The 19,791-nt window shown below is 58.4% G+C and overlaps 1 protein-coding gene and 3 long non-coding RNA genes across 25 annotated transcripts in view; 3 read left to right on the top strand and 1 right to left on the bottom strand.

Annotated features, from left to right (window-relative positions):
* The first annotated feature begins 1,232 nt into the window (after window positions 1-1,232).
* LOC140623107 (uncharacterized) lies at window positions 1,233-3,472 on the top strand. Its single transcript, XR_012022790.1, has 3 exons — window positions 1,233-1,366; window positions 1,463-1,559; window positions 1,655-3,472. It is a non-coding gene; the product is annotated as an uncharacterized lncRNA (long non-coding RNA).
* Window positions 3,473-3,527: 55 nt separating this feature from the next.
* On the bottom strand, window positions 3,528-19,518 carry LOC140641619 (NUT family member 2G-like). Of its 2 annotated transcripts, none has more exons than XM_072841764.1 (9): window positions 18,481-19,518; window positions 10,062-10,451; window positions 8,513-9,677; window positions 7,442-8,165; window positions 6,414-6,542; window positions 5,903-6,042; window positions 5,199-5,479; window positions 4,595-4,711; window positions 3,528-4,351 (listed from the first exon to the last, which is right to left on the bottom strand). In XM_072841764.1, exons 3-9 carry the CDS (start codon window positions 8,526-8,528, stop codon window positions 3,620-3,622), a joined length of 2,139 nt encoding a protein of 712 aa, XP_072697865.1. In that variant the 5' UTR covers window positions 8,529-9,677; window positions 10,062-10,451; window positions 18,481-19,518; the 3' UTR covers window positions 3,528-3,619. The 2 variants fall into 2 exon arrangements, with proteins under 2 accessions (XP_072697865.1, XP_072697874.1); XM_072841773.1 differs by having other exon boundaries at window positions 9,331-9,677.
* Window positions 5,594-9,512, top strand: LOC140641655 (uncharacterized). Its single transcript, XR_012038278.1, has 2 exons — window positions 5,594-9,055; window positions 9,300-9,512. It is a non-coding gene; the product is annotated as an uncharacterized lncRNA (long non-coding RNA).
* LOC140641634 (uncharacterized) overlaps window positions 13,082-19,791 on the top strand; it is a 59,912-nt gene continuing 53,202 nt past the window's right edge. For 19 of the 21 annotated variants that reach the window (XR_012038256.1, XR_012038245.1, XR_012038241.1 and 16 more), the window contains exons 1-5: window positions 13,082-13,215; window positions 16,218-16,420; window positions 18,437-18,750; window positions 19,165-19,277; window positions 19,374-19,513. This is a non-coding gene — a long non-coding RNA (uncharacterized lncRNA). Of the gene's footprint in view, window positions 13,216-15,370; window positions 15,953-16,217; window positions 16,421-18,436; window positions 18,751-19,164; window positions 19,278-19,373; window positions 19,514-19,791 lie in introns of those variants that run through there. The other 2 variants (XR_012038238.1, XR_012038229.1) reach the window with 2 other exon arrangements.

The following is a 19,791-nucleotide window of genomic DNA, read 5'->3' as shown; positions in this document are numbered from 1 at the left end:
GGATGGTGGAGGATCCCCACATTCCAGCACTCTGCAGGTTCCCCAAGTGCAGAGCGGTCACCTGATTGGCCCTGGCTCTACATCTGTGGAGAACCAAGTTGAGAGCCCCCTTCTATGATCCTGGACCCCAACCAGTCTCCCACACTACTGCTTGGGGACTCCACCAGCTCAGGTAATCCCACTAATTCTGTGACTCCAGAGATCCCGAGATCCCACTGTCCCACCTAGAATTCTGCCCTTTCAACACCTGAGCACCTTTTTGGCAGAGATGTCTCTCACTACAGCAGATTTCTAAGAGGTCTGATCTTGCCCTCTGGGGCTATATCACTTTACAGTAGTGGGCTTACAGAGGCTCCCACACTTGCCATTTATCTTCTGATATCTCCCCTCAAATTCACTTCTCTGCATCTCCTACCTTGCAAAAAATGGTCCCTTTTCTATGTGTGGAATTCCAGATAGTCTTTTCTTACATCGCAGGTTGAATTCATGGCCATTCAGAATGCTTTGATAGTTAACCAGCTAAATTCAAGGGACCAGATGAAACGAGGTTCCCCACTCTTCTGCCATCTTGTCTCATCCCTGGAAACTCTTATTTCTTAAAAATTTCTTTATTTGAGAGAGAAATAATAGAGAAAGAGGGAGAGGAAGAAGGAGACTCTCCACTAGGCAGAGAGCCCGGCATGGGACTGAATCCCAGGACCCTGAGATCATTACCTGAACCAAAGGCAGATGCTTAACCAACTAGACATCGAGGACCCTGGAGAAAACTATTTAATGTCATTTTATCTAGAGATGCTCAATATTTTGCACCTGCTAAGTAATGAACAGGGAATGCCCCAAAACATGAACCCCAGGCTACAAGACACATATTTATGAGAAGTACAGAGACAAGAGCAGTAGAAGGTCCATTTCTTTCTAGGACAGCACAAGGGATCCCGAAAAGCCAACATCCAGGTATATAGAGAGTGAAGAATGGGGTGTGACCTGAAACGCCCAGTTGGCTCGATGACACCACCATGCTCCCAGCACCACAGGTTGGTGTTTGTATATGCTTTTGAGACTTTACTTCAGCACAATACATAGGGGAAGAATCTACATTTGATTGGCTTCATATTAACATATTGCTAGATGGCAGAAAAATTATTCTATTTATATACTTTCAAGAACCTGATAATATAAACATTCTTAAGGATCCCTCTGTAGTTTGCGTTTGTGGTCAAAAACATCTCTTAAGGCCCATTTTACCCATTTTCATTAAAGAAGAAAATAACACATGAGCGTGATGCAGGCCGACGGTGACTGTGGACCCTGGTTGGATCCCCTAGATTCATGGGGAGGAGATGCAAACGCATCACGGATTGGGGAGGTCAGTGTCCAGCAGCTGGATCTGGGGCCTCCACAGGGCAGCATTGGCAGGGGGCTGTGGGACTAGTGCCTCAGGGGCTCTCTTTCTCTTCATTAGGAAGGAGCACGAGAGAACCAGCATCTGCTTGGTTCCTGCTCGCAGACTGTGCAACAGGACGGGATTGGCTGACGGTGATGACCCCCTGCAAGAATCAGTTAGGAGCCCTACAGACAGGGGAGCCTCTGTAGTTGGTGTGTGTGGTTGGGGAACAACACTTAATGCCCATATGGTTTGTACGCTCCCCCACAGCACATGTCCCTGAAACGTGACCTTCAGAATGAACCAAGACAAAGTACATTCCAAAGGACAGACCATGGAATGAGGGAGGAATCTGAGCTTCAGAGACTCGGGGAGGATGGGACGATGAGCCCTGAGACGGCACAGCCCAATCCCAGGACATGCTACTGAAAGGAGCACCAAGGGCCCAGGCGTGCACACGAGGCATCCCAGAGGGAAGGGCCCTTGGGACTCCTGGAGTCACATCCAGCACCTGGGTCGATCTCCTATTTCCTAAAGAAATCAGGCAGGTCTTCCCCCACAGCATTAGGATCCAGCACCTGTTGTGTGCACGCTGTGGGCGGGGACAGAGTGGGGTGACACGCACAGGGGGCACCTCCGACCAGCCCCCCACATGGTGTGCATCTGCTGGGCGCCTGAGCCCAGTCCTCTCTGGAGACCCAGCTGGATGGGGAAGAGCAGCAGCGGGGAGTGAGGCCCAGAGGAAACTTCCCCTTTGGGGGGACAGGAGGGTGGGGGCCTTGCCAGCACTGCCTGCCTGGACAGGAAGGGAAGGACGTGGGGGAGCCCCTGGGGGCGGCCTGCGGATCCTGTGGAGCAGGACAAGGCCCCGCACGAGTCCCTATGTTCACCGAGCTCTTGGCTGGGGGTGGGGAGGAGGGCAGGCAGAGAGCCAAGTGTCCCTAGGACCTGGAAGGCCTTCGGCCCATCCTGCTGCAGGGCCAGCACATCTGTGTGTGGTGAGCGGTCAGGGGCCACGCTCAACCCCACACAGGCCCCAGGACCCAGACCCTGGACGGGAGGCATCGGTCAGGAGGGAAGCAGGCTGAGGGCCAGGGTGCTCACTCCTGGGACCAGAGCATCTGGGGGAGGGCAGGGGACGGAGGGAGCTAGAGCACCCGGTGAGGGTGGTGAGCAGATGGGGGACAGGAGAGCAGGGCAGTAGTGGGGCAGTGGGATCTCCTCCTGGGGTCTTTTGTCTCCCAGTCTCTGCTCAGCTCACTGTCACCAGCTAAGCAGAAGCCCTCTCTGATGTATGTGGGGGGGTCTGTGCCAGCGGGGTATACCGGGGGGGCCATGAGGAGGGCCTCTCAGCCTGGGTCCCAGCCCCCACCGGCCCTGGAGCTGTGGACGCCTGGCCCCACCGCCCTCCAGGTGGGCTGTGCTCCTGCGTGTGGGTCACGGGCTGTCAGTAGGAACTGCTTCCCGCGTGAATACAAGTGTGTGTCCTCATCTGTTCATGCAGGGGGCCCCCAGGAAGGGGGAGCAGTACCCAGGAGTGTCCTTGAAGACCCAGGGACCCTGGCCAGTCCCCTTGCACTGCCACCACAGCATGATGGGCCCCTCACGTGGCCGGAGGAGATGGTGTGGCCCAGAAATCCCGCCAGGGCCCTGGTGTCCACCCCAGGGCAGTCATTCCTGCATGCACAGCGGGGCAGCGCCACCCCCCCCGCCAAGCCTCCCTCATCCATCCCCGTGTCCGTCCTCTTGGGGACCATAGGATCCCCCACAGTCCCTCCTGTTGTAGCAACCCCCGCACCGGGACTAGAAGATGCTCCTCCAACCAGAAGGCCAGAGGCCCCCACGCCAGGAGCCCCACAGGAGCTGAGGATTCCCCGGGCTGGGGGCTCTGCCTCATCCTCCCTGGTGGGGAAGTGGAATGGTGACCGAAGCCCCAGAAGGCCCCCTCAGGCCCTTCCTTCGTGTGTGGGCCCCTGTCAGGCACAACCTGGACGCCCCCAGGAAGGCAGCGCGGAGCCTTTCCCAAAACAACCATCTTTATTCCCAATGTGCACACAGTGCCCAGGGGGCTGCCACCGGGTCCCTCCCTCCCTCCCTCCCTTTTCCTCTCCCTCCCTCCCTCCCTCCCTCCCTCCTTCCCTCCCTTTCTCTCTGCCCCCCTGGGCAGGACCAGCCCAGGTGAGGAGGCCGCTCAAGGCTGCAGGGGGCCCCAGGCAGGGGCAGAGGGCACCCCCCCTACTGGCTGCAGTGGCGCTTCCTCCTGCTCCCCATCGGAAAGGGGTCACACCTTCTCTTTGGAGGCTGTGAGGGGTGAAGCGGCCCCACGGCCTTGGCCTTGGCCGGCTGCCCAGAGCCCCTGAGGTGGGCCCCAGGGAGGGGCGTCTTCCCTGCAGGGTCTGGGCCCCCCCACAGAGCCCGCTTCCAGGACTTGGGGGCCAAGGGAGCGGCGGGGCCCAGACCTCTCCTCTGGGGAGACGGGATCCTCCGCCGTGCGGGGCTGGAGAGGTGGCGGTCGGGCGTGGGACTCTGGGAGAACTCCCAGGGCAGCAGGCTGTGCTGCAAGGCCAGGAGGAAGGCCAGGCTGGGCAGCTCCTCGTCCTCACTGGAGCCCACCACGGGCCCCCCAGGGTCCCGGGAGGGAGGGGACTCCCTGAGAACGGGGGCTCCCCGGGAGCCGGGGCCAAGGGAGGCGCCCCTCTGACCCTGGGGAGGGGAGGCCCACGGCGCAGGGGGCTCTGGTCGTCGCGGGGAGCCAGCAAAGGCTCTGGGCCTCGACAGGTGCGTGTGCGCGCGGCTGTGCCTCTGGGGTTCCTGGCCGGCCGTCTCCGGGGCGCAGGCTCCGCCGCCCGCCCCCAGCTGGGCACCTGCCTCACACTCAGGACCGGAGCCCCACCCGGCTGTGCAGTGATGCGGGGGGGTCCGCACGCCAGCCTCCACCTTCAAGGCCGCCAGTCTTTTCTCCACCAGCTGGAAGGAAGGAGGTGATATCAGGTGGCCACACAGGTGTGAGGGGGGAGGGGGGACGGTGGCATCAGGGGGAGGGGGAGAGGGGCCCTGGGGGCTGTGGCTCTCCTGACATCCTCCTGGTCCCCTCCCTCCCAGTCACCTGGTCCCCTCTCTCCCCAGGCTCATCTGGTCCCCTCCCTCCTGTGGCTCACCTGGTCCCCTCCCTCCCCTGGCTCACCTGGTGCCCTCCCTCCCCAGGCTCACCTCTGCAAGGCTCAATCCTTCCTCCTGTTCCAGTTTCTCAGCGAGGGCCTGAAGGTCCAGCTGAGTTTCCGAGGAAAGCAGTTCCGCCAGGAACGTAGGGTGGATGACTGCCTCCACCTGGGACAGAGGAATGGTGTGGGTAAGCTTGGCAGGAGCCCCTGGGGCCAGGATGTGCTGCAGGAACCCTGGAAGGTGCGGATCCCCCCATTCTTCTCCAAAGGCCGGATGATTTAACATCACAGTCAGTGGATACGGGCATGCACACACACCCCCAAACTGGTGTGCACACAGACATAAAGGCACACACACACACAAGCACATACCCACACACCTGCACGCCCACCTGCATGCACACAGGTACACACACGTATGCACACATAGGCACACGTGCACAAACACACATGCATGCAAACACACAGTATACACACATGCCTGCATGGACACACACAGGCATACACACGCACGCACAGGCACACAGACAAGCACACACGCAGCTCAGGAACACGGAACGGAGCTTTGTGCCAGAGGTCTGGGCGCAGCCCCGATCCCCGTGTTGGAGGCCAATCCGGGAACCTTCTAGACAGCAGGCTGCGGGCCAACCCACCTTGGTGATGAAGTCTTCCTGGGAACACAGCTGGTCAATGTAGCTCAGGAGACCCGGGTCCCCGTCCCACTGTGGCTCCTTTCCGTCCTCTCCCCGTTCAGCCACTGGGCCCCCCGGGGCAGAGAGGGCAGGCCCCAGCAGCCCGTCCATGATGTCCATGTACTCTCTCACGGCCTCAGGGGGGATCTCCTTGGGCGCCTTGTTGTCTCGGGGCCGCCGGGGTCTGTGTGGCTGCCGGCGGGATGGCTTGGCCCTGGAACCCGCCTTCCTGGGAATGCACGCTGAGACAGAGCAGGATGGAGGAAGGGGGCGTGAGGGGCTCCAGCAGCGCCTTGGGAGGGCGGCGGGGGGGGGGGGGGCTCAGAGGTAAGTGGGGGGGGCGGGACCTCCTGAGACCACAGCCCCCATGGGACGGGGGACCGGAGGGGGGAGCATCTGAGAGCCATAGGGGGAGCGGATGTGACCCCCCCAATGCTCCAAGGGTCTCCCCACGCAGCCCACGTCCCAGGCAGACTTGTTGGAGGGCCCCCTACGGGAGGGGGGACAGGAGAAGTTCTCCAGGTTGGGACCCGTCCTGACACCGGGCACTGAGACTCCAGGCTCTCTGTGGCCACGTCCACGTGAGGGAGAAGACAGGCCTGGGGGACAGCGGCTGCCCCAGACCCTGTTGTGGCCACAGCTCCCATGGGAATGTGGGTCCGTACCTGGCTGTGGGGCCGTCCCTCGGGCCGGGGGCCCCCGCAGTTCAGGCTTCAGGGGGGCTGAAGGAGGCAGGCCCTGGGCCACCTTCACCCACTGCAACTTCTGAATCTGCATCTCCTCCTCCGCCTCAAACTCCATGAACCTGGGGGTGAGGAGGCCCAGCCACACTGAGGGGGGGGGGCCCCCCGGGGAGCCCCCTAAGTTGGCAGCAGGTGGAGGGACCAGGAGAGGCGGGGCCTGGAGGGGAGGCCGTGACCCCGGCCCCCAAGGAGGCAGTCAGCTGGATGTGCAGCCCCTCCCCCACGCTCCCTCGCAGGGAGTCCGACCATGGGGAACTTGGGGTCACCCCCCATTCCCAGGCCAGCTGGTGGAAGCAGGGGTGAGTCAAGAGCAGGGGAGGGTGGGATCCAGGAAGGGAGGTGAGGGGGCCCCACTGGGCCGAGCTCCGGCACCCCTTGACCCTGGCCTGGGCCTGGACTCCCCCCCAGCCCTGGGCAGGGGACCCTGACTCACTTTCCCGCCATCTCGTAGTAGATAAGCCGGTCGAAGTTGCTTTTGCTCTGCCACTCCTGCACGGCCCACCACACGCCCTCCTCCAGCGTCATCGTGGGCTTCAGGCGGGCCAGGGTCCGCAGCACCGGGCTGCAAGCCATGGGGTCAGGGCTCAGGGCTCAGGGCTCCATGGATCCAGGCCCCGCCCCCAGGACAGCAGAGCGCACCCCCACCCACGTGGCCCAGAGCTGGCAGGTGACTGCACGAAGCAGCCAGCCGTCCTGGCCGGCCCCGCCCCCACCCCTGCCCGGGAGCACAGCTGACCATCCCCTGGCCCCCTCGGCAGGGATGCCGGGCTGGGCTCGGGGCTCGGGGCTCGTTCCTCCTGGCCTCTGCCTTTCACAACAACAGTCCTGACATTCCTGGGCCAGACCAGGAGCCCCGTCCTCAGAGGGAAGGGCCGTCCCCCTGAGTTCAGGAGGGACCCAGAGGCCACAGAGAGGCAGGCAGGCCGGTGCCAGTCCCTGAGGAGGGAGCCCACGCCCTGACCCCTCCCAAGCCTGGGCCTCCCCTTCCTACTGCCATCCTCTGGGACATCGAGGATGGGGCTGCATGTGGCCTCTGCAGGGCCTGGTGGCCGATACCACCTGATGGGCCATCCCCTCCACATGAGAGGCCCCATCCTGTGTTCCCAGGAGACAGGACTACAGAGGCCCTCCTCTCTTGTGGGGCCCTTCTGCCCCCGAGGCCCCAGCCAATGGCACCATGAGGCCCATGGAAGGTCAAGGTCAAGTGGGCTAGGCTCCCCGGGGGTTGGGGGTCCTCCTCTCTTGTGGGGCCCTCTGGCCCCCGAGGCCCCAGCCAATGGCACCATGAGGCCCATGGAAGGTCAAGGTCAAGTGGGCTAGGCTCCCCGGGGTTGGGGGTCCGCTGAGATGGTCACCGGACCAGAGGTGCCTCCCCGGAGTGGCCCCCCCTCACGCCTTGCCCGCCACGCATTGTCCCAGGTCCCCCGGGTGGGGGGGATGCCACGGGCCCCAGGTACTCACATGAGAAAGCAGGACAGAGCTTCGGCGTCGGGGCTCTGTGGCAGGTGCCTGCGGGCCAGGGACTTGAAGCGCTGCCAGCGCCTGAAGTTCTCATAAACGCTCCTGGGGTTACAGGAGTCCTTGGGCGACGACGACGCAGTGCTCGGGTTGCTGGCTCCGCTGCCCTCCCTGCCAGCCCCGGGGGGCGGCGGCCCGGTGTTTACGAAGTGCTCCAGGGCGCTTAGCGGGGCCGCTGGTGGCAGAGCCGCAGCCAGAGGGCCTGGCGCTGAGATTCCCTGGCCGACCTGGGAGCCCCCAAAGGCCGAGGCGGGTACGCCGGGTACCATCACAGAGGCCGCCAGGAACACGGGTGTGGGACACGCAGCGCCCCCACAGAGTGTCCCCGCCGAGTTCCAGGTGGGGGGGGCCTGGGTCAGGACGATGTTCTGAGTCTGGAGGGGCTCCAATGACCCCTGCTCTGACCCGACCTGCACAATGACGTTGCAGGTCCCGGGGCCCCCAGGGCCGTGGCCAGCGTCTCCTGCCACCAGCGGGATGCTGGGGAAGGATGGCAGCTCCAGGGGGCCACTGGCGGGGAAGGGCAGGTTCAGGAGGGGCGGCGGGGGCAGCGCCCAGGAGGACCGGTGGGGTATGCCGTGAGGGGGTGCGGGAAACGGCTGGGATGGGAAAGGAGACGCAAAGGCGCCCATGTCCGTGGCCACGTGGGGCCGCAGCACTGGAAACGCTGTGGACAGAAGGAAAGGGCGATGGAGTCAGGGAGTGGCAGCCGGCTCCGAGGGCCCCTGGGCCCCTGGGTCCCCGGGGGCAGAGCAGGGACCCTCCCACGTGGGGACTCTATAGGGAGGATGTGCAGCCCCTTTCCCCTGCCCCCTGGGAGAGAAGACCACAGCTTTCGGGGCTCCGGCCTGCCCACGAGAGGCAGCCTCGGGGACCCTGACTCTGACCCCCGCAGCCCAGCAAGCTCCCCTTCCTCCACCTCACCCCACCCACAGCCCGGTCCAGCGTCACAGTTGGATCCCAGGGATTTGAGGCCCGCCCAGATCTGCCCCATCCACCCGCCTACAGCCTTACCTCCTCCTGTCGCCATCCCCCCAGCAGGGCTGCTGCCGCAGGGCAGCCTCCACAGTCAGAGGAGTCCCGTGCAGGACCCACCCTGTGACCTGCTGCAGCAGACGCTCAGGATGCAGGTTGAGGAGTGCAAAGTTTGAATTTAAACGGGTAGAATGTAGGACTCAGGACATTCTGCCCGGGGGAGGGGCCGAGGGCCAGGCCCCGGGTGGGGGTGGGGAGACATTCCGGAGCCAGGCTCTGGCAGGTAGGCAAGAACCCTGAGTTCTTTTCAAATGATACCGGGGCACCCTGCCGGGGGTGGGCCTTCCCGGGCGACGGGAAGGCTGTGCTCCACATTCACAGCACCACGTGTGCCTCGGTGCCCTCCCTGCTCCCAGTCGGCGTCCATGAACCCAGGCTGGAGTCCCTGCGGCCACTCCGCTTCCCACCTGGCTCCTGACTTACGTCAACAGGGGCTGGACCGTCTGAACCCAGTTTGGAACACAGACCCTGATTACGAAGGCCACGGGGACCCGAGGGTGTCAAATCAGCCTGTGTCAGCAGGTACCGCAGGTGTAGCTGCAGGTCGGCCTCCAGCCCCGGGCCGTGTGCCCACCGCCCTGAGGTGTCAGGGGCTGTGCGGCTGCAGTGGGACCAGCCAGCCTCCCTGTGAGGCCCTGGGCGGGAAGGCCCGTCTCTTAAGGGGATGCACAGCCTACACACAGGAGATCCCACATCACTAGGTTCTGTTCCCCGGCTTATGATGCTGTTGTCAGATACTGATTTTTAACCTCTTTAATTATTTTAGTGTAAAATTTCAAGCCAGCAATACCCAATACCTTTGTTTGGTTCAAAGTCAAACTGTACATCGTGGAAGGACTGTGACGCCTCTTCCTCCCGCCTCTTCCTCCTGGCAACGCAGCCCCTTTCTCCCAGGAAACCAGTGTCACCTGGTCCTTTAAATCTTGAGAGACATGTAGGATGTGGCTAAAAGTAAATGCAACTATTTCTGCTTTTTTGACACCTGAAAGCATATTTCTCTCTGGTTAAACGTTGATACAGGTTCCCAAATATGTTTCATATGCACAGTGATTGTCTTTGTTCTGCCACTGCGGCTCTTGTCCGTATTCCTGGAGGTTAGATCGTAGGAGCAGCAGCGCTCCCATCCTTTACAATTCAGAGGACCCTGTAGAATAGGGCGGCCAGATTTAGCAAATAAAAATAATGGACACTCAGTTGAATTGGAATTTTAGATAAACAGGGCATCAGCTATTTCCACAACTGTGTCTCATGCAGCATTATTGATATACTCTGAGTGCAAATCTGTTCCTCCTCTATCTAATTTTGCGTTGAGCTGGGCTTTGTATTATATCGGCATCTGCACCAGGAAGGTGTAACGCATTCGGCTCTTCCTGGTCACGAAGAGACCTCGGCACGTCCTACGTCACTGCCGGTCTAGGCTCAGTGGGGCTAACTACTGAAATAAGGGACAGGAAACCTTCCTCTTCCTGACACTAAAGGACACAAAAACACCCTCTAGCCCTGTTTTTCTAGGTGTTATAATCAGTACCTGTGAAATGGTTGTGCGCCTTGAGTCAAAGCCAGGAATGTATCCCTTCCTCAGCACCAGCCTCCTCTCAGCCCGTCTGCCCCGGTAGCCCTGCTCACGGGCCCGCGGGTTTCCCGTCTGCGGGACAGACCCTGTTTCCGCAATCCAGGCTCAACTGCATGTGGAGTCACGGTATCACCTCAGGAACAATCGCATCGATGCGGGTTTTCATGTTGCACATCACCGTCAGTTTCTCAAGGCCACAATGAGATGAAGGAGCGTTGGTGTTTTGTTTGTGAGACGACGACTGTTAGGGATTGGCCGAGGGTGACGAGGTGTGCGAACTTCAGAGGCTGCACCCAAGGGTGTTGGGAGAGCAGCTTCGCTCCCGCTGTCCCGGGGGCAGAGCTCCTATGAGGGCAGGGTGTTGGGGAAGGAGAGGGCGGTTCAGAGGGAGGGCAGGCTCCACGCTGGGCAGGCCCTGAACAAGACTCCTGAGAAGGGGCTGAAACCGTTCCTTGTCCCTGCAAAGGAAAGTGGACTCCGGAGGGCAGGGATGTGTGAACACGTGACAGGGGCCGTCCTGCAGGGGAGGGTGGTGGACTGGGAGTCCCGGGCCTGGGGTTCCTCCGCACCCCCACCCTGTGCTGCAGTTGTGTAAGAAAGTATTTTCTCAATTCCCGTCCAACTTCCTCATGGTTTCTCGGTGTTCCCCCCGCTCGCACCCTGACAGGGGCCAGGGAGTATTCATAGAGTACTTCCCGAGTGTCCGAGTCATCGACCGGCCACCTGAGGGAGCGAGAGACACGCAGGATGTCCCTCTGGGACACATCCCAGGCCGTGCACACCGCGCAGCCCAAAAGGCCCTCCAGGCGCACCCCTCTGTCTATCCCCTCTTCCTCGACGTTCGCTGGGGACACGAGCTGAGAGCAATTCAAGCAAATCACAGTGAACTTTATTTCAAAAGTCCCTGTTGGGGACTGAAACAATAGACAACCTGGAGACGCTTCTCAGGCCTTGAACTTTCATCACGGGAAGCCTGAAACGGTCTTCGACCAACAACCTCCCATTAGAGAGATGTTGAGGCAAAATGTCGCCCTCAGGCACTCGAGCAAGCAGTGTCCTTTGTACTCCCCGCCCCCCTTGTCCAGTCATTCGACCAACTCTTTACAAGATTCTCACTCATGGCTCAGATGCACACTCTGAATGAGCCGTCTTGGGGCCACCGATAGAAACATGACACTTGGAAACATTATCTGGTCTCAAATCTGCAGTCAGTTCGGTACCACTTGGAACTCCCTGGAGTCCAGCAGCACATGGAGGCAAATTAGCCCCAACGTAATTGGGGAGGACTCGTGGTAGAGGGAGTGACAGAAATCTCTGGACCCTGATCTCTGAGCATTCCTGCAGTGACCTCTGAGAATAAACCACCTGTGGACAGGGGTCACGGGTCTGAGAAGAGGGATGACCTCCCAGCCATCACAGAACCCTACGGGTAGCAGGGGAGACACGGGGCTTGAGCGCTGGGGAGTCTCCCTGCCGTGCACTTGGAGGTGTGTGGTGTGAGGTTAGGAGGTTTGCGGTGCCAGGAAATAGCCCTCATCTCCCAAGGCACCAGCAAGAGCTGTGACGACGGGAGCTTCTTCCACAAATATTAAAAAGTTGAGTCCTTTTCTACTGCCACTGAACATCCGGGTATTCCAACAGAAGAGGGAGCGAGCTCCAGACTGCTGCTGAGCCACCTACAATATCCCCAGGAGTGCCCCGTGGGCGCCCGCGGTGTAAGGACGGCCTGCAAGGAACCCTGGCGGGTGCACAGTCTGGAACAGCCGCACCGGGGACCATGGCCGGTGCACAGCCCGGAACAGCCGCACAGGGGACCCTGGCAGGTGCACAGCCGAGAACCGGCTGCACCGGGGACCCTGGCGGGTGCACAGCTCGGGACCAGCCCACCGGGGACCCTGGCGGGTGCACAGCCCAGAACAACCGCACAGGGGACCCTGGCGGGTGCACAGCCGAGGACCGGCTGCACCGGGGACCCTGGCGGGTGCACAGCTCGGGACCAGCCCACCGGGGACCCTGGCGGGTGCACAGCCCGGAACAGCCGCACAGGGGACCCTGGCAGGTGCACAGCCGAGAACCGGCTGCACCGGGGACCCTGGCGGGTGCACAGCTCGGGACCAGCCCACCGGGAGCCCTGGCAGGTGAACAGCCGAGGACCAGCCGCACTGGGGACCCTGGCGGGTGCACAGCTCGGGACCAGCCCACCAGGAGCCCTGGCGGGTGAACAGCCCAGGACCAGCCGAACCGGAGACCCTGGTGGGTGCACAGCCCGGAAGAGCCGCACAGGGGACCCTGGCGGGTGCACAGCCGAGGACCAGCCCACCGGGGACCCTGGCGGGTGCTCAGCTCGGGACCAGCCCACCGGGAACCCTAGGCTAACAGGCTGCGTCGGTGGAGGCGGGAGGACCCCTGCGAGAGCTCCGGGTCGGGTCTGGATCCTCCGCCAGGACAGGGCCTCCGTGGAACTCGGGGCTCGGGGCGCGGCGGGTGCAGGGCACCTGCAGCAGGACGCGGGCGGCCGCTGAGCAGCACTGTGCACACGCGAGGCCTCGGGCTCAGGGGCACTTGCCCGCGTCCCGAGGAAGGTTACAGAGGGCACGTCCAGGACGTGATGACCGCGAGGGCTCACTTCCCGAGCGCTGGCTTGGAGGGGACCCGGCCACAAGGAGTGCGGGGTGCGGGAGTCCCGGTGCCGGCCCGAGGCGCCCTGACCCTCTGGTTGGCCTCTCCGGCAGGGACTTCTGGGCTCCCCCGCACGTGCCCCGCGCCTGCCCGCACGCGCACGCGCACGCGCACCGGGGACGGGACGCCTGGGCCCTGGGCCCGCCCCCAACGGCTCCCCGCGTTCGTTAGTCGGTTCGTTGTGGGGGAGGCGCGCATGCGTGGGCGGGGGGGGGCGGGTCCTGACGGCCGTGCGCGGGGGGGCGGGGGGGGCGCGGGGCGGCCTCGTGCTCCCGCGGTGGGGCGTGGAGGGCCGGGCGTGCTCCCGGGCTCTCGGGGGTAGCCGCCGAGGGTGGTGTTCCGTGCGCGGCTGTGCCGGTGCCGGTGGTGTGGCCCTCGGCGCTGGCGGCGTGGACGGGACGGGCCGGGGCCGACTCTCTGGAGGTTCAAGGTGTGCGCGCCTGGACCCCGCGGGGCTGAGGCCGGTTCCTGGGGTCGGCGGCGGGGCCCGGGGCGGCCCGCGGGTCTGGGGTCTCCGCTCAGGGGTGGGGGTCAGCGTTCAGGGGCCGGGGCGGCCGCAGGTCTGGGGTCACCGCTCAGCGGTTGGGGTCTCCCTTTAGAGCCTTGGGGGTCTGTGGGTCTTGCATGCATGGGTCCATCCTCGGGACCTGAGGAGCTCGCGTTTCTGAGGTCTGTGCTTGGGGATTTGGGGCCTTAGGGGCCCTTTGGGTCTGTGGTCCGGACGTCCTCGGGTTGGGGGTCCTGGGTTGCATCAGGGTCTCTCGTCCGCGCTCCGTCGTTGGGGTCCACCCTCGCGGGTCTCGAGGGCCGTAGGGCGTCGGGTTGGGGTCTGCTCTCAGGGGCCTGGGGAGCCTGCACCTCTGGGGTGCGTTCGGGTGTGTGGGTGCTTGCGGGAATGGAGTCTGCGCCCAGGGCTTTGGGGTATCAGGCACCTCCGGTCTGGGGTCTGCGTTTGGGGGTCTGGGGGGTCCTCGGGCCTGGATTTAGCCCTTGGGAGTCTCGGGTTTGCGCCGAGGGTTCCGGGTTCTCCCGCAGCCCACAGGTCCCCCTCTGTGTCTCAGTGTCGTGAGCCGCGGGACCTGGTGCGGTGCGTGGGGGGGACCTGGGTGGCGGTGGGGCGAGCCGTGGCGGTTCTGCTGTGACCGTAGGGCTGCAAGGGGAGTGGAGCACAGGTAGGGCTCGAAGGCGCTGTCAGGTGGGAATTGGTAGGTGCATTCTGTGATGAGGGGGCGGGTGTGGAGCCTGTGCGTGTGAAAGCCGGTTGAGGGTTGTTTTGGAGGGAGTTAAGGTCAGAGTGCATACGGGCTCAAGGAGTTGGTGGTTCGCTGTTTGGGGGAGTATGATGCATGTGGATTTCCCCCCATGACTTGGGGACCTGTGTGAGTAACGGCAAATTCGGGAAGATTATGTGCATGTGAGGAGGGGCGTGTTTGGAGAGGTGCCTGCCTGTATTCGTTTAGGTATACTGGTTTTGTATATGTGGGCGATGTAGGGGGATCATTTGTGTATTAAGAGCTTGTTGCATGGTTCTGTGTATTCCATTTTCTGATTGTCAGGAGCCCTGTTTGTATTTTGGTGTGCAGAGGGAAAGCCAGTGACTATTTTGTGGCACTGGCAGATGCTTCATATGCCAGTGTGATGTGGTTTTGTATGAATCTGTATCGTCCAAGACGGAAGAGTTGATTCTGTGTGAGAATTCAGGGGTGTGAGGTCATGTAGGTGCAGGTCACGTGGTGTTATAGGTGTATGTGAAACAGGGTGTGGGTGATGTGTTAGCATAGTTGTGTACCGGATTATTGTAGGTATAATTGGGGCTTGTGGAGGGATGTGTGTCTTTATTCGAGGGGCATGGTCATTTGAAGGAGTATTTGCTGGGGCCATGTGTTTGTACTTTTAGGAGGGAGCCATTAGGCTTACTTATGTATTTTGGGAAGTGAGTAGGTCTGTATCTGATGGGGAGATAGGGCTCTGTTTATAGGGGAGTGGGAGAATTATATTTCTGTGTATTAGAAGTACGTGATATGGTTATTCGTATTTGCAGACGTGAGAGCTGGCTGCTACTCATCAGGGACAGTTTGGCATTTGGAAGTTGCTTCATGAACGGATTGCTGGAGATGTTCCTATGTGTCTTGTGTATATAGGCTGGTTTGTGTATATATATCCGTCACCAACTGCATGAATTATCAAAGTTTATTCATAGGGCATGAAGTTGTTAGGAGTATTTAAAGCGTATTTCTTTGGATAAGACTAGTGTGTTTCTATATGTGTCTGATAGGTCAGAATGAGGATAAAAATGTTCACGTATGTTCAGGAGAATGATATGTGTGTATATATGAGTGTATGTATAGACATGTGGTTTTTGTGTGTGTGTGTATCTGGGGTGTGAGTTGAGTTTCTACTCAGGGTACAGGTGGACTGTGTGCACATATTTGCATGGAAGGGGATGGGGTGTGCTAGAACTGGCTCATACTAACTTGGCAAGGTCAGTGGCGCATATCTATTCTAATTCTGTTTAGTGATGTTAGATAGGTAGCTTGAAATTAGTCATGCTGGGAATATTTATACCAGGTAAAAACCTCAAATGATGTTTTCCCCACCTTCCTCTGAGAGCCTTTATTAAGCATTTACCAGCACACCACTGGTGTGTTTGTGTCTGTCTGAAGCAGGCACCGTTGGGTGTGTATATGGGTGTCTCTGAATTGTGAATGGGGCATCCAGAGCTTTGGGTCCTTGTGTGTGTGCATTGACTCTGGTCATTTTGAACCATTGCGTTACTCCTAATCAGGCTGGCCTCTTCTTTAAGGCCAAAGAACCCCCCATAAATTTGATGATTTCCAGTTCTTCATGCAGATGGGTTCAGAGGCATCTGTATGTTAGGCAAGTGGACACTCCTCCAGCATTTATGGTCTTGGCATTTGGGTCCCAAGATGGATAGGCCTGGTGGACTGTGGCTGTGCAGAGCAGAACTTTTGCAAGTATGTCGGGTGGCACGTGTCAGGTTGTGTGACAGACAGTATTCAGAACATTGTAGGGATTCCTAGACAGAAGGCCAGAGGGCATGCTCTCCCAGGCAAGCCCTTGCAAGTCACCTTGGCAGCTATAGGTATAGCTCTCTTTTCTGGAACATGATTGGTAGGCAAGGACACCCTCCACACAGGGTCCAGGAGGTAAGAGTCTGCAGAACCACGTGCCCAGGGTGGTGGGGAGTATTGGGGATCACTAGTTGTCCACCAGCCTGCCTCAGTGGAAACCTGAGTCCTCAGGGCTGGGCAGGACCTCTAGGGGTCAGTGAGCTGACAAGGCCGGAGGTGGAGAGGCTTTGTCCATGAGTAAGGGCTGGGGGCTGAGACCACAGGCTGGATGTTCTGGTCTGGGTAGGTATGGCGTTGATGTTCCCGACCCATTAGAAATGCTCTCCTTTCTCTTCTGAAGGTTCAAGATGCTCCTAGGGCTGGGAAGCTCATCACAGTTTCATGTTTCTCGGAGGGGATGACCCTTTCTCTCTGTCCATGTGGAGCTGCAAACCCACCAGAGGGAGCCGTGTGATTCATGTGGTCACCAGCTGACCACATAGCTGCCTCCTGCCTCCCACCTCCCTTGGACAACCCACCCAGCATTTCTGGGCCTTTGTTATGGTGAGTCTCCTACTGGCCTTTTCTCCCTCATGGTGAATCTCTTTCCTCAGGGAAAGGTGCCATCATCACTTCCTTGAACCGCCTCTCTTCGTACGAGTGGATTCCTAGTGACTGTCTCCTTCATAACCTGTCCCCAATAAAATGACAGGACTGTGTACTAATCATACATCTCAGGTCACAGAAAGCAGGATATCGGGAGCAGGACAGTTAGCACTGAGTACTTATAGATGCTTGAAGCGGAGGTCACTACCTTTTTGTGGGCTCAGCTTTTGAGTGGTTACTTGTAAAGCAAAGTGGGAGCTTGGGGTCAGAATTCTGAGCTCAGGTCTTTGTGGAAACATCCACACTGGGTATCAGCAGGTTGTCATGCTGTAGGCCGTGTAGACAGCACCTCTCGTCATGAGGTTGGAGCTCTGTGTACATGTGTGTGCCAGTGAGGTGCAGGGTGTGTATGCGCTGGGCTTGTGTGAGTTCCTGTGAATATTTATGGTCTTGTGGGACGTTGATGTGGGTGTGTGGAGTGTATATCGCACAGGTTGAGTTGTGGTGTGAGTTCAGAGTGTTTAATGAGTCATTATATGTTTGAGGATTGGGGGTTGCTTAGGTATATGTGTTTGGGGCATGAAAGGTTGCAGGTGTGTGTATTTATGTAAGGTATCTAGGAATTTGATGAATTTTAAAGTGTTCTTGTGTATTTTGAGGGGCTTGAAGTGTTGGAGATACATATATAGGCAAATGGATATATATAGGCAAGTGGATATATATATATATTCATATATATGAATATATATATATATTTTTTTTCATTCAGGTTTAAGATGATCTGATGAGTACTTTTTTTTCTGGAGACCTTGGTTGGGGACAGGGGTTGGAAGGATTGTTGTGTGTGTGTGTGTATTTCATGTTTGGAAGGAGGTTGGGGAGAAAACATGAATCAGGATAAACGGGTATGGGGGGATCCTATGGGTCTATGTTTGGGGTATGCGGTGGTTTGGCATAATAAGAATGTGTAGGGATTGCGTATGTGTGATTTGGGGGCAATGAGAGCTGTGAGTATACAGTTGGTGTGGCATGGTGTGTGTGTGTGTGTGTGTGTGTGTGTGTGTGTGGCTGGATCTGCATTTTGAGACTTGTGAATATGCATATATGCGTTTGAGAAGACGCAAGGTCATGTGTTTTAATGCTTTGTGTGTTAGATTTGTGTGTTTGAGGCTTCAGCACTATATGTGTACTCACCTATCTTGTCAGGGTAAGAATTTAGGGAGTGGAGAGACTTGGGAGATTTGGGTTGTCAGTGTATATAACTGTTGTGTTGTTGTTGTGTCTATAATTGGGGTGTTGTGAGCTGTGTGTCTATAATTGGGGGGGTGTAGACAGATGCTATTTATAGGTTCTCAAGAGGGAGACCGGTATGTGTTTGTATCAGGGTGGTGAGGTTATTGTTTGTTTTGGGGAGTATGTAGGAGAGGTAGGAAACCCCATGTGTGTCCGTTTGATGGTATTTATGTGTTTGAGCTTTGGAGGCATTGTACATATGTGGACATTCACACTCCAGTATATTTGGGAGTAGGGGATCGTGTTTAATATTAAGTATGTGAGTTTGGTTTTAATGTAGTCCATTATTGTTGAAGATTTGTGTGATTGATGGGGGAATGATACGGTGGGGGAATGGATTTTTGTGGGCTATGAGGATGTGTGTGTTTAAGTGTTTGATTAGTGGGGTATGATTGGGAGTGCATTTTTGCATCAAGACCATAGCTGTAATTTTATTGGGATTGGGGGTGTATGTCTGCTTGGGGCACGAGGGTTCTGGGTACACAACCAGGCATCTGATAGGTAGAGAGTTTGTGTGTTTGAGGATGTGTGGAGCTCCATGGGGCTGTGTGATAGTGGCTCACCGTGACTTGGTGGAAAGGGTTTTGGCCTGGGAGGGACCTGGGGCATATTGATGACTGTGAGAGCCTGACCCTTGTTTGTTATGATCTGTTGTTCACACTCATGTTGTCTCTTCTCTAGGGCAGCCATTCCCCTAGGATGGTCTGTGGTCCTCTTACGCTTACCTGGACAGGTCTGGGAATATCACATCTGGTGGCTGGATGCAGGGTGGGGCTGACACCCCACAGGAGTGGGTATCCTGTCCTCAGTGGGGTGGCTAGGAGGTCAGGGTTTCTCCTCCAGGGCGTCACATTTGATCAGTCCTCTCCAGAATGTGCGAACAGAGCTGACCCATTGGATAGACTCTGCCAGGAGAGTAGTAGACCTGAGGACAGTTCCCGAGAGAGAAATCTGGTTTCTTCCTTGAGTGGCTCCCACTACAGGGCCCTTCTCAGGTCTGGCCCTGCTGACTGTCCTGCCTGCCCATATGTCCTACCGCACTGTGTCCTTGGGTCACACCAGCACGAGGCCCCCTGCATGTCAGTTCTCACTGTCCTTCCCCACTCTGCCCTGCTGCCCATCCCACTCTCTCCCCTGACACTGTGTGTGAGTCACCTCCTCCGGTGGGGGGGGATCCCTCTTCCCCATGATCTCACACCACCTTCCTGCCTCTCATTTCCCCTCCTTAGCACCCACTGCTCTCAGAACAAACTCCAGACTCCTCAGTGTCCTTCCCAGGCACCATGTGGTCCAACCCCCTCTCACTGCCTGCCCCTCTGCCCTTGGTCATGACCCCCCAGTGCAGCAGCCTTCTTTCTGTTCTTGCAATGCACCTTGGGGCCTTAGCATTCTCTGTTTCCTCCTGCTAGAATGCTTCCGGAGCTCTTTAAGGAGTGCCTTCCTGACCGAGCTCTGCCCTGTTACTCCCTTGGCCCTCATCCTGCTTCAGTATCCTGCAGTGTTGTGCTCTCTCAAGACTAACGTGAGTATTGTATCCCTGGCAACTGGTAACCATTGGCTCATGAAAGACTCAGGCCATCCATGAGAGGGTGAGCTTCACTGTCCACTCTGTCAACAGGACCTGTGAGCCTGCTGCCTCGTGGCACACATGTTCTTTAAGGATGGGACCACTGAGTCTTCATTACCTCCTTCCAGGACACATCCAAGGCCTGACCACTGTCTGCTCCTATCACTGTCAGGCAGAATAAATTAAGCCAGGTAACACAGGACACAGGGCACCCTGCAAAGTTCCAAACACAAATGTTGTTCAGGGAAGAAGTAAACTCCTATGGCTCATAGTTCAAGTGCAATGAAACAGGCATGAAATATAAGTTAAAATTATGAGTGCCTGGTGATCTTTAGAATGCAGCATGTTTCCCGTGACCCAGATATTGACAGCCAAAACGGTTGAGGGAAGAGTAGACCCAGCGTGAGTGCCCAGCTGTGTTCATCAGGCTCCATAGAGAATGTGAATTTGCATCACTTAGTTTCTAGCA

This window comes from Canis lupus, chromosome 1, assembly GCF_048164855.1.
Source record: "Canis lupus baileyi chromosome 1, mCanLup2.hap1, whole genome shotgun sequence".
NCBI classification, from domain to species: domain Eukaryota; kingdom Metazoa; phylum Chordata; class Mammalia; order Carnivora; family Canidae; genus Canis; species Canis lupus.
The sequence above is the reverse complement of the archived record's forward strand: the minus strand, read 5'-3'. Positions and strand labels throughout refer to the sequence as shown.

Bases quoted from the DNA above. Each gene is read 5' to 3' on its own strand.
- LOC140641619 (XM_072841764.1), bottom strand. The intron at 5,480-5,902 runs GTACGGACCCAC...GCTCTGTCTCAG, and splicing joins AGGGACGGCCCCACAGCCAG to CGTGCATTCCCAGGAAGGCG. The intron at 4,352-4,594 runs GTGAGCCTGGGG...CCTTCCTTCCAG, and splicing joins AAGGATTGAGCCTTGCAGAG to CTGGTGGAGAAAAGACTGGC.